Raw genomic sequence first — 12945 nt, forward strand, 5'->3', positions numbered from 1 at the left:
GATCCTCTTAGTGATGACAATGAGTAAAAATGTGAGTGGCAGAATACTACATGGAATATGGTACAATTTTTGTAACGCCTCAAAACTAAGCTGTGTAGCTTAAGGATACATACATATGTGGTAGTAAAAAATTAGAAAATAGGAATGTCGAATGATTCACATAAAATTCATGGTAACATTTTTATCTCTGAGGATGGGGTATCTAAAGGACTCTGAGGAGATTTAATGTGTAATGTTAAAAGTTCTACCTCACAAATAAAGTGGTAGGTTCATCATGTTTCATAACATTTACTCTTTTGTAATTTTCAAGTATTAAAAAAAATTAAATTTAAAAAGAAACTGTAAAGCAACAGGCCTCAACACACCCAGCTACAAGCGGTGACACCTCAGAGTGCGCTAGGTCAGAGGCCTCAAACCAGTTGCTTCTAGAACGCGCAGCTTCTGTGGCCGCTGCACGCATGCGCGCTCCATCCGCCAATCAGCGACGCGCTTGCCTGAGGCGAAGCTGGCTTTATTCCCGCGCGAATCCCGAGTCGCCTCATCTCAGCGTCGCGGCAGCAGAGCGGACGCGTCGGGTGAGGAGGTGTGGTGGTGAGGCGGCGGCGGTTGGAATTGAGGGGCTTGGCTTTGGAGATTGATAACTGTTGCCCCCGGCTTTTGGGTTTTTTGTGTCTTTTTTCCCCAGGCGTGAGTAGGGGGGGTAGTTTGGGATTTCGGACCAGCAGCGACTTGTGACCAGTGAGGTAAATCTTCTTCGTGGGGTTACGTGGGGCCCCTGACAGGGAAATGGAGGCGACAAACCCTACTGCCGGCAGGGCTTTGAGCAGGAGAGGGGCGGGTGGAAAGCAGGCGGGCTGAGCTGGGTTTGGGCCCTGTTAGGACGCCTTTGGAAGGTTTACCTCAGGGTCGTCCCCAGCGCGTCTCTCCCCACTGCCGGCCCTCAACCCGTCACAAACTGTTAAAATTAACTAGGAGCTCCTTTTATTTTTTTCTTCAATGTAAATGCTGTAGAAATCTTAGCTGGGTATTAATATTCTGAGGCACACAGGTTGCAAAACGTTTTTATATTTCTATTGTTTTAAGCGTCTTTTGAGCATGTTTGTGATTGAGCCTCCAAACAATCACGTTTTTACCTTGTGACTGAGATGCAGAGATGAGATTTGTCCACATTTAGCCAGCAAGAGTCTGGCAGAGGGGGGACGAAAATTCTCATCTCCAGTTTCAAAGCCTCCGTCACAGCATACCTGGGGGCAGGGTGGACGCTGCCATTATCTTTGTTATCTTTTGGACTACCAGAAGAAACAAGGAAACTGCAACTTTTTATTTAACCCAGAGAACCCTTATTAAATATCTCTGATTTTAAGAAGTCAGAAGATAACTAATTATGGCACCCTCCGGAAGAAAGCATACCGGGAAATCGGGGAAGCTGGCAATGGAGGAGCAGGTTGTACATGTCTATGACTTTGAGAAAGAAGAGAAGAAAGATCTGAGTGGTTCAGAGGAGGATCTTGCAGAAGGTACGGTATATCTAATATTTTTGAGTAGTGACAATGTCCTGCAATTCATTTGTTTTGAAACTACTAAATGTTGAACTATAGGAAAACTTTGTTTGCAAAGCATTCTCACCTACTTTCTCGTTTGAATTACAGAAGCTTATGTTAGCATCACTGACCTTTTGCAGTCATTATTTTCAAAATGTCTAGTAAATATAGTTTTTATGACGTTAACCCAGAAAGGCTTGCAAAATGGTTCTGGATCCTGATTTAATTTCATCTGACTTGCAGAGAAAGTGTTGCATTTATATGTCTGCTTAAGCGGTTTTGTTGGCAAAAAGCCTAAAAGAACCCAAAATGAAGAATTACTCCATTAAAAATTACCAAAATAACATACTTAAATTTCAAAAATATTTTTCTTTTTTATTGTCAACACAGGAAAGTTTCCAGTAATTGATAAGCATGGGAAGAAAAGGCCTTGCCCTGGAATGATTGAGGAAGATATGGGGTAATGTATTCATAATAAATTTTGCCTTTTAGACAAAGTACTTTAAGAAAGGTCTACTTTGTTTGTCTGACAAGTATGTACATAAAATACTTGGCAAGTGCTATTTCTTCCAAAAAAGTATAGTATATTATACTCTTTAATTAAAGGGCTTTAATGTAATTCTTTACAGGGGTGAAGTTGAGAATATGTTGGAAAGATTTGGAGGTATGTTTTAGGAAATATTTGCATTTAAAGAAAATTGTTTTAAACCATGTAACTTGTATAGTAGGAAATGTTGATCAGTGGACTACTAGAATGTTATGTGTATATAGGATATTAAGTATTTAGTGTGATTCAGCTTCATAGAGTCCCTTTTTGTTTCCATTTGTTGGTGTGAAGAGTGAGAATGATGTTAACATTGATGAGGTAAGAACAATGCTTTTATTTTATACTTGTGTGAATTTAGTGGACTTTGGGATATTAGAAGAAAAGTGTTTGGGAAAAATTACTGTTTCTTTTGCATTCATAGAGTAAGTGATAAATACATATGTATACAAATATACACATACATATAATATGTACATATTACGTATATGTGTGTATATGTATATATAGCAGTTTTCCATTTACTCAATTCAGTTATTTTCTATAACTCTTGTGTTGTTTTTTTTTTTCCTTTTGGGAGCAGCAATTGAAGCCTCCAAAATAATTTTTATTGTAATTTTTACATGAGTAAACTATGTGGTTGAGAACTAAAGACAACATTGCTAGCTAGTGAGAAATGTAAAATCAGATCGAAAAATTCATACATTTTAAATGGAATATCAGATAACAATTAACTGTGCTAGAGAATAATACTTTTTTTAAAAAATTGGTATTTAGCGCCACCATAGAGATAATTCATACAAACAAGTCTTTTTTTTGAGGACTTTGCTCTATTTGGTGACAAAGTGCTTGTTTTGTGAGTATTATTAAAGATGGATACGGGAAGTATAAAATATGAACATAATAGTTCAGCTCCATTATGATTACTAAAAAAATAACTGTTGATGGTAAAGCTATAACATAAAAGCAAACATTTGGCAACATATTAGTTGAAGTATTAGAAATTTTATAAAATGCACTGTTTATAGGTAAAAGTTGTCTGACAAAAAGCTCCACAAAAGTTTTTGTTCTTGAATGAATTGATTTAGATATGTACTTAAAACTAGAATTAGTCTCTGTCTCTTTTAGTAAAAAATGTATTTAGAAGTATTGCTGACTAATATATATTTTTTTAAAAATCATCTTATTCTTTAACTATTTTTATCCTTTTTGGATTCTCCTTTTAAATAGAAAATTTTCTTGTGTTTTATATAATAGTTCTAACAATAATTCATCTAAATTTATCCTCTTAATTGGAGGGTGTTTGATAAATTTACAAAAACTTAGCCTTTATAAAAACTGTTTTCTCATGAGGAAATTAAAGTCTGTTCTTGAGACCCTTTATATATGTTTTGGAAAAAAGAAACTCTTGTTTATTAGATCTCTTCTGTCATCCCCAAATTAAAAAATTATCTGCAGTTAGGAAAATTAGAATTGAGATACTACTAACAGAAAGGTTTCTCAGGAAAAAAAAGAGCAAATATTGTTTTTTGAAGCCCCCTTTTTTTTACTTTAAAAATATATTTTTTTAAAAATCATGGTAAAATATACATAAAAAATCATTTTAACCATTTTTAAGTGAACAATTCTGTGACATTAAGTATATTAACAGTATTGTGTGACTTTCACCACAATTTCCAGAACATTGTCATCATCGCAAACAGAAACTCATTCCCCACTCCCCCACCCTTGGTAACTACTATTTTGCTTTCTGTCTCTCTCAATTTGCTTATGCTAAGTATTTTGTGTAGGAAAAGTCATTTAATATTTGTCCTTTTGTGTCTGATGTGTTTTACTCAATATGATGTCTTCAAATTTTGTCCATGTTGTAGCATGTATAATTTTAAATGTCTTAATATTGTTGAGCCAAGTTTACCCATTTTGACTTGAATATGTGAGAACAAAATATTTTCTTCAGCATTAAATTTTAATGAATATTTTCAACATAGCTGACATTAACAAGGCTCTTCTTGCAAAGAGAAAAAGATTGGAAATGTATACCAGGGCTTCTCTGAAAACCAGTAACCAGAAAATTGAAAATGTTTGGAAAGCACAACAAGAGCAAAGGTAAGTTTCTTGATTTTTTTAGAGCCACAGCATTTGTATCATTTCTTAGTACTCATGGGTGTAAATTACTTATGTAAAATACTATTGTCTTCTATTTATTGGCATTCTAGTGAAAAGGATATTTGGCTTGAATTTTCTCTTAAGCAGAGAAGTCCTTTAATCCTTTAACCTCACTGTAAAATTGAGATACATTTTCTTGACGTCAATAAAGATGAACATCTTCCTTTCAAATAACATTTTAGTTTTCTTACTATAAAAGTAATGTGTATTTATTCTAGAAATACACTAGCTGAATTAAAGGTAAATGTCATATAAACCATTAGTCTGGTGATAATTAACATATTCAACAATGTAGAAAAAGGTCAATCTTATATTGTAAATAACTTGTATATTTTAGCTGAGTTGGATCAACTATTCCTCTGTCTAAAGTCTTGATGTGCCAAAGTGGGGAAACAAATTAAATGAAATAATCCTATTTGGAAATCTTATATGATATATATGGTAACTTCATTGAAGCTATTTATCATATCAGAACCTATATTCATTCAGTAGGAAAAAAATGAAAAACTGCTTGGAGATAAAATGAAATTTTCTGGAAAATTTATACAAACAATAAAATTCCTTAGTTTTTAAGAGCTAAAGCATATAAGAGAACTTTTCTGTTAGCTTGTTAGGAAAAAAAATACTTTGGGAATCAGCATATATTATACATTTTACTTACTGGTTTCCCACCAGAAGGTTTAAATGCTGCTATTATTCCCTATTTTTTATAGTATAAATTACATTAAATCAGTTTTGTTTTTAATATGTTTATTTTCTTCATGTTGGTATGAAAGATGACAGTGTTCATTATTGTGTTTTATAGGCAGAAACTTAACCAAGAATATTCTCAGCAGTTTCTGACTCTGTTTGAGCAGTGGGATATAGATATGCAAAAAGCTGAGGAACAAGAAGAAAAATTAGCTGTGCGTATCATGCTTAGCTTAATAACAAATCTATTATTAGCCAAGGTTCAAGAAGAAATGGAGAGCCTAGTCTTGTAGTAGATCCATGGAACTAAACCAGGTTCCATGATCCATTACTTGCTATGTGCTTTGGTCCTGCTGACTATATACCAGAGAAGTATAGGCACATATACTCATAAAAGCTCTTGGTCTTTGCTTCCTCTATTGGTTGGGATTTTTGCATTTCCAAGCAAAAGAAATTTGCCAGAGTAGAAAAGGAAGATTAACTGATTTATATAAAAGAAGTCAAGGGGTGGTTTAGCTTCAGGAAGGCTGGATGGAGGTGGGGAAGGGTTGCTCTTGCAGTGCCAGCTGGTCTGTCTCCGGTTCTTACTAGGTCTCCCAATGTGGTAAACAGGATCACTTTTTGCATTCTTAGACCTAACAATCCCAGTGAACTGAGACAGTTTCTCAATAGCCCTGGCAAAGAAGTCCTCTAGAGGAGGACTACCACTGATCTAGTTTGGATCATTTGCTCATTCTTCAATCACTGTAGTCAGGACATGGCTTACTGACTATGCCTATGGGGGATAGAAGGCAGACCTACCCACATACTGCATAACTACACTACTTTTTATTTCATCCTTGGATTGTTTGTAAAATTATCACACATTTCTTATCCAACAGGTAAGATACTGTTCATATCAAACAGTTTTGGGGGTTGGTTGATCAGTTCAGTTTTGGAAATGTTAAAATCTGAGGTGCATATGAAACATCCAAAGGGAGATGTTGTGTAGACCACTGGATATATGAGTCTGGGATTCAGGAGTGAGATAGGGGATGGAGATACAAGTTGGGGGGTATCAGCATAAATATAACCATGAAACTAGGTAAGATGACCAAGGGAATGATTGTGAATGAAAAAGAGAAGTCTAAGGATGGAGCAGCCCTAGAGTACTTCAGTGTTTAGAGTTCCAGAAGATGAGAGTTAACCAGGAAATGGACTAAGAATGAGTGGCCTAGTAGGTAGGAAGCAAACCAGGTGAGACCAAATGAAGAAAACTTTTTTAAGAAGGAGAAAGGATCACTCTGTCATATGTTGCTGATAGGTGTAATAAGGTGGATTTGGCAGCATGGAGGTCCTTGGTGTCCTGGTTAAGAGTAATTTTGGTGGAATAATGAGTGCAAAAGGTTGACTGGAATAATACAAGAGACAATAGGAAAAAAAGGAATTGGTTTTCTGTTTGTTTTAAAATTTGCGATTGAAGAAATCACAGCATGTTTGTGTGCTGATGGGATTAATCTAAAAAAATTTAGATGTTGGAAACAGGGAAAATTGCTGAATAAGGTTCTTGAGAATAGATGGGATCTAGTGGACATGTGAAATTGTTGGCCTTAGCAAGGAATAAGGAAACTTCATCTTTGAAAACAGGAGAAAAGGTAGAGTATATAATGGATATAGGTGGGTGGTAGATGTGGTAATGGAAGATTGGAAGTTCTCTTTGGTTTATTTCTATTTATTTAGTGAAGTAAGTAAGGTTATCAGTAAAGAGTAAAGATGGTGGTGGAGGTGTTGCCTTTTGAGGACAGAAGAAAGTATTAAAGAGTTTCTTGAGGGTGGGCCAGTGAAATGGACTGGAGAAATACAATTACTAAGCAGCTTTAGGGTCCAATTTAGGTTAGCGATAGTGATCATAGTATCATGGTATCATGATCATAGTATCAGGACCAGTTTTTCTCCAGTAATGACCAGCTGCAGCGATGTAGGCAGAGCAGCTGGAAAGCTGGATTTTCCTGGGTTTGGGTTTAGCCAAGCAAGTGGAAGAGCAGGAGAGTGGTTATAATGATTCATTATGGAATTTAAACTGGGAAAAAAGAAAGTGATGGGGAGAAGGGGATAGGAGACAGTGAAAAATAGGATGAATAGGATTTTAGGTCCTGGTAGATTTTTTTGTTGTATCACTAGAGAGAGTGAACTAGACAAGTAGAGGTAGTGGTTGAATAGTGGTGAGATGTCTGGAAAAACAGTATGTATAATGGTTAGAACCTGAACTCTGGAACCGTACTGTTTGGGATCAAATTCTGGCTTCACCAGTAGCTAACTTTGAAACCATGGACAAATGATATCTGTGTCTCAGTTTCCTCATCTGTGAAAGGGGTATCTATTTCATAGGGTTGTTTTGGGACTAAATAAGTTCATATATACCAAGTGTTCTTTTTTAAAGGATTCAGAACAGTATCTGACACAGTTACTCTATAAGCATTTGCTATAATAATACTATGTAGAGGTTATTTAATGGTAATGATAATTTCTAGGCTATGATTAGACACATAGTTACTCTATAAGTATTTGCTATCATAATGCTATGTAGAAGTTAGTTAATGGTAATGATAATTTCTAGGCTATGATTATGTAAATGAATGGCTAAACAGGAGGAGGACAAAATCAATAGTGTAAAACAGGTTAAGGAATTGAAAGGCCAGCATTACAGGAGGATCATCTGTGGATATTGAAATCATTGAGAATTAAGACCTGTTTTGAAAATAGTTAAGAAAGAATCTTTCCTATTTAGTGAGTGGTTGGATTATTATTTTGTTTTTGTACATTAGTAGTGAACACAAATTATATCTAAACTTGGTCATTGTTAAAACAGAAAATGTTAAAAGTATTGATTTAAAAATTATTCCTTTATGTATAATTTTTGCTATGCCTAAAATTTTAGCCAAATTCACTTTTTTCTTTTATATTTGTAGAATATGTTTCGACAGCAACAAAAGGTTTTTCAGCAATCTAGAATTGTTCAGAGCCAGAGACTGAAAACAATTAAACAGTTGTTTGAGCAGTTCGTAAAGGTCTGTTGTATTTGGTAATAGAATGCATTATCAAACTGTAATAGATACATGGAGGTAGAAGAAATTTCTTTTATGTAATAGTCAAAAGGATTTTAACTAAAAATGAAATTGATACTTTATTAACATTTTAATCATTGTTCTCTGTTCACTTTTAACAGTAAATATCTAATTGAAAATAGAAACCCTATAAATCATTTCCACAGTCTTTTACTTGTCTTTGTATCCTCAGTGTTTGTTAAAGAGGAAGTACCCACTGAAATGAATATTATTTTCAAATGTATTATATAAGTGTTTTATGGCATATTAGCTTTGAGAATTATTACAATGAGTAAAAATGGCTTTACTCGCCAACTTTTAAGAGATGACCCAGATGTAAAATAGAATGAAAAAACTAGGTGAGGCTTAAACATTTGTGGAATGATAGCTACTGTCACATGGTGCACATTAGGAAATTGTGGTCTGACACTGACCTCTTGTTCATGCAGATATATACTTGTTTTTAGTAACTATTCATAGGACTTTAATAGAATCCTGAATATACTCCTCTTCTTATTTTGATGGCAGGTGCTTTTAGATAAAAATGTCATTCTTAGAAGATATTCTTAGAAAATGATTGGGATGCTTTGAGTAAACTAGCATAATAATTTTAAAATAAATATTTTAAAAATAACTGTAAATATATATGAACACAAAAGACTTATTTTTAAAGTGTTTTCAAATAGATAACTTGTTGGCCTGCTCTAATGCTCCCTGAGAACCATTTATTAATTGGTGTGAGGGTTTGATAAAAAGTACTAGAAATGATGTCTTAAATGTTATCTCTGTTACCTCTTATGGCAGGAACTTTAGTATCATCTTTGACTCTTTCATCTCCTGTATCCACACCTAGTTATTACTAGGCCCTGTAATTTTTACCTCTATAATGGTTCTTTATTTCCTTTAATTACCACTGCTAATGCTGTAGTTCAGGATAAAACTCTTAAATGATTTATCTGTTCTGCAATTCCTCCTTTGTAGGGTTTCCATATTATCTTTCTAAAACATATCTCTTCCCTTTTCAAAAACTGTAATTTTTCATTCTAAATTCTTAGATATTAAAGATTCCATCTCCCCATAACATGACCCTCTTTAAAGCCTCATTTACTGCCGCCTTCTTTTACTCCTGCTTCTCCAGATTAACTGCTTTCTCTAAATTTACTCACCACATACTTCCATGCTTTTGCTTATGTTCTTCCCTACAATACTTTTAACTCCTTTTTCTTTACCTATTGAAATCTTACTCTTGTGCCAGTTAAATTGGAATTAAGCCCCATTTTTCACTACATAAGTACAGCATGTTGTGTTTCCATACATAATATAAAAATTGTGTTATTTTTGTTTCTTCTCACTAGAATAAGGGAGAAATCATGTATTAATTTTTTATTTTCCCACAGCACTTAACATGGTGCTTTTTACATAGTAGGCACTAGATCACTATTTATTGAATGAATAGTAAAGATTTAAAACATAAGTTTTGCTTTTCATAACTTGAAAAACGAGGTCATAGTACCTAGCATTTTATTCCTTCTAATAAAATCATGTTACACTGACTGTTAGTCATAATAAGTGGGTTATCACCTGGTATTTAGAAAGCTTACTAGAAATTCTCAAAATTATGGTATTTAGTGGTATGGGACTCCCAGTCTTGTCTTTTTTTGCTCCACTTTGACCTTACTCCCAGTTCATTAACCCATTGTTGGACCTACTGTAATCATATTTGACTGAAACCTGACATTTTTTATTCCTTTAGCTGGTATTTTTGTCTTCTAGTTTTACTAAGAATAGTGTACAATATTTGATTATTTAAAAATTTTTAGTTTTGAAAATTAATTACACAAGTTTAGAACCTGATATGAAAAGTGGTGCACTTTGTAATTTTTTGTTTTAGAGCGTGGAGGACTTGGAGAAGAATCATGAAAGTCGTCTTACTGGTGTACAAAATGAACTTAGAAAAGAAATGGCTATATTGCAAAAAAGAATTATGATGGACACTGTAAGTAGTTCTATTTAAAATTGAAAAACTAAGGAGTAATATAAGCATTGAAATATTTTATTTGCTGAAATATAACACTTATCTAAATATTAAACAAATGTTTAATATCTCCTTTCATGTAACAGCAGCAACAAGAGATGGCAAGTGTTCGAAAGTCTCTTCAATCCATGTTATTCTGATGACTCTTTGAAGAAAGAACTTGAACCTAAGTAATATGATACAATTATAACATTAGCTAAGGGACACATTAGTCTTTATAGTGGTTTAAAAATTCTAGTTTAAATTACTGTATCTTGTTAATCATTAGCTTTTTGTTAAGTGCAAGACTCCTGTTCTGTTACCCCCAATAAATCTAAACAGTTATGTAAATAGCAGCAACTTCAAAGTTATATGTATCAAGCTTTCATTTCTTTTGTAATAATAGTGAATTTTTCTCCCTAACACTGTCAATTAACTTATCAGTAAAGAGTATTTAATTTTAGGTTATGGCCTCCTTGGATCTGTATCAGTCCTAAAAGTATGCAAAATTACATTGTTATTCTTTAAGAAAAAAAAATTAAAGATTGCAAGATCTACTTTATATGTACATCCTTTTGTATATACTTATTAAGTTACAGAGCCAATGCTAATTTCAAAAGAAAATCTATTCTACTGGCTTATAAAATTTATTAAAGACATCTTAAGTTTGTGTTCTGCAATAAACTGTTAAAAATCACTAAGACAACTGAACAAAATATATAAATATCAGTTCTCAGACATGGGTTTGTGAATGTCATTTCCACAAAGACATCAAAATGCCATTTAATTGGGTTTGGCACACTCTTATATGACACATGCCCTTAGCATCGATTAAGAGCATTTAATTAACATACTTAATTACTTGTGGTATAACGATATCACATCTGTCTTTAAAGATAAATTATCTAGAATGTTTTGTTTTTCAAGTTTAATATTCAGTGAATATATGAAGTTTGATTTTACATTCATTTCCAAACTTGAACTATTCATTCTTATACTTTGTTTTTAAAATGTGCATTTTTACATAAAGATAACATATAAAATATTCAGTTAGCAACACTGGATTTAATAAATATTATTTCATTTGTTTGAAATAAATCTGTTAAATTTAATATTTACTAACCTGCTTTCAATGAATCATTCAAAACAAAACAAAACAAAATGCTCATTAGAATGAGAGGAGTGACTTTCTCCTGTTTTTCTATGTGTTTTAAATTCTGATTCTTGCCCCTATGACCCACCTTTCTCTTAATTTTAAGATTTTCCAAGTTTTTAGAAAGAAGTCCATACAGAGTCTCTCTTTCTAACTGATTTCTTATACAGGAAAGAGTTAGTTCTCTACCATTAATCTGACAATTTATTTCCTACATTTTATAAAGGATTTTCCTTTTAAACCAAAGCATATGTTGGTATATAAATTTTAAGTACTATTCAAACTTTTAATAAGTTCAGAAGTTTTGCCAATAGTTAACAGAGGCAAAATAAATACTTCAGATTATTCACTGTGCACTTAGTTCACAAGTACTTACTTTTCTTTTAAGGACTGTCATCTTTCATTGTTTTTTCAGTATGTTTTTTTTTTTTTGCTTAAACTAATACAGTACGTTTTCATTACTCAATTTTTTCTGATTTCATCAAGTAACATATAGTACATAGAACTGTTGGATATAATTAAAAATCGGGTCAGATGGAGTCTGAAGATTTGGATCACCAAAGACCCTTGTGATAGTTCTAGTATTCATAATGAGCAATCGAAATAATTGTGAGAGTAGAAATATAAGAATCAGTATATCATGTATACTTATACAGTTGTACTTACTTTATCCCTTCAAATAAGTGAATGTGTACTTGAAGTAACTTGACCAGTATTCTAAAGGGAAGATATTTTTGCCATGTTTAAGTTACCAGTTTCTTACATATCAGTTGTGCTCTGGTGTAATTACTGTTTTATTTTTCATAAAAGGTAACATTTAATGTCCACTTTTTTTGTGGCAATAAAATTTTAAGTCAGAATGTCAAGGAGCAGATTACCCTAAAACAAATGTAAAGACTCATTTGGTTTTCTGAACTTGTAAGACTAATTTTTTTTCTAAATACAAATTATAGAAAATTCCAGTTAGCCCTTGTAAATTCTAATTGTTATAACTGGAACAAACAGTTCCTTTTATACCACAGTAATTAGCATACCTCTTTTGAAAAATGAATATAAAAATTACTTACAATACTGTTTGACTCAGTAACTGCATATTGTAAGCCATACTATGCAGGATTATGAGCTTATTTTTCAGTTTTTACAATCAAAATAAGCATTGCCCTCAAGATGACTAATATCCCTTAAGTCCTGAAGTTTTTTGTAATCCTTTGGTGACGAAAACACCAAGTGCATAAGGATTTCTCAGAGACAAAGAGATTGCTATTCAGATTACGGTTGTTCACCTTCTTACTCTCAGGACTGAAATTCCTTTCTCTGGTATTGTTTCTAAATTTACAGATTTTTTTTCTTTTACTATGATCAAAAATGTTATGAAGGAAGACTTCATAACTGATATAGACATAATGGAATCTGCAGGACTTATGTTTTATATTCAAATATAACCTTATTCAATATACTAGCCTCCTACAAAAGAGGGATATCCTTCACTCATAAGTTCCCCTAACTGCTTCTCCTCTTTTCCTTGTGCTATTAGTCAGTCAATATGCTTGTGAACCTGTTCAGGTGCTTGATGGCATGAAGTCTTGAAGATACTTAAATGAAGGTGTCTTGAAATTTGCAGGCATAAAGCACTAAAGTATGCCATCATATCAAACAAAGCAATGACCTTTAGAAACAAAAAAGAAAAATAAAATGGATTATCTTTTCTGAAGCAGCAGCTATTTTTCTGTTTCCCTCCAAATCTCCACCTTAAC

The 12945-nt window shown here is 33.1% G+C and overlaps 2 protein-coding genes across 3 annotated transcripts in view; one reads left to right on the top strand and one right to left on the bottom strand.

Annotated features, from left to right (window-relative positions):
• The first annotated feature begins 109 nt into the window (after positions 1–109).
• SYCP3 (synaptonemal complex protein 3) lies at positions 110–11097 on the top strand. Its single transcript, XM_037846290.1, has 9 exons — positions 110–743; positions 1365–1517; positions 1932–2001; positions 2171–2205; positions 4074–4191; positions 5057–5156; positions 7890–7988; positions 9916–10020; positions 10146–11097. The coding sequence occupies exons 2-9, from the start codon at positions 1385–1387 to the stop codon at positions 10197–10199; spliced, it is 714 nt and encodes a 237-aa protein (XP_037702218.1). The 5' UTR covers positions 110–743; positions 1365–1384; the 3' UTR covers positions 10200–11097.
• Positions 10057–12945, bottom strand: part of CHPT1 (choline phosphotransferase 1) — a 45983-nt gene continuing 43094 nt past the window's right edge. The window contains exons 8-10 of one of the 2 annotated variants that reach the window (XM_037846289.1): positions 12747–12857; positions 11858–11908; positions 10124–10225 (exon numbers count right to left, since the gene is read on the bottom strand). In XM_037846289.1, coding sequence (XP_037702217.1) covers positions 11867–11908; positions 12747–12857 — 153 coding nt within the window. In that variant the 3' untranslated portion in view covers positions 10124–10225; positions 11858–11866. Of the gene's footprint in view, positions 10226–11857; positions 11909–12746; positions 12858–12945 lie in introns of both variants that reach the window. The other variant, XM_037846288.1, reaches the window with a different exon arrangement.

Source organism: Choloepus didactylus, chromosome 8 (assembly GCF_015220235.1).
Source record: "Choloepus didactylus isolate mChoDid1 chromosome 8, mChoDid1.pri, whole genome shotgun sequence".
In the NCBI taxonomy this organism is placed as follows: Eukaryota; Metazoa; Chordata; class Mammalia; order Pilosa; family Megalonychidae; genus Choloepus; species Choloepus didactylus.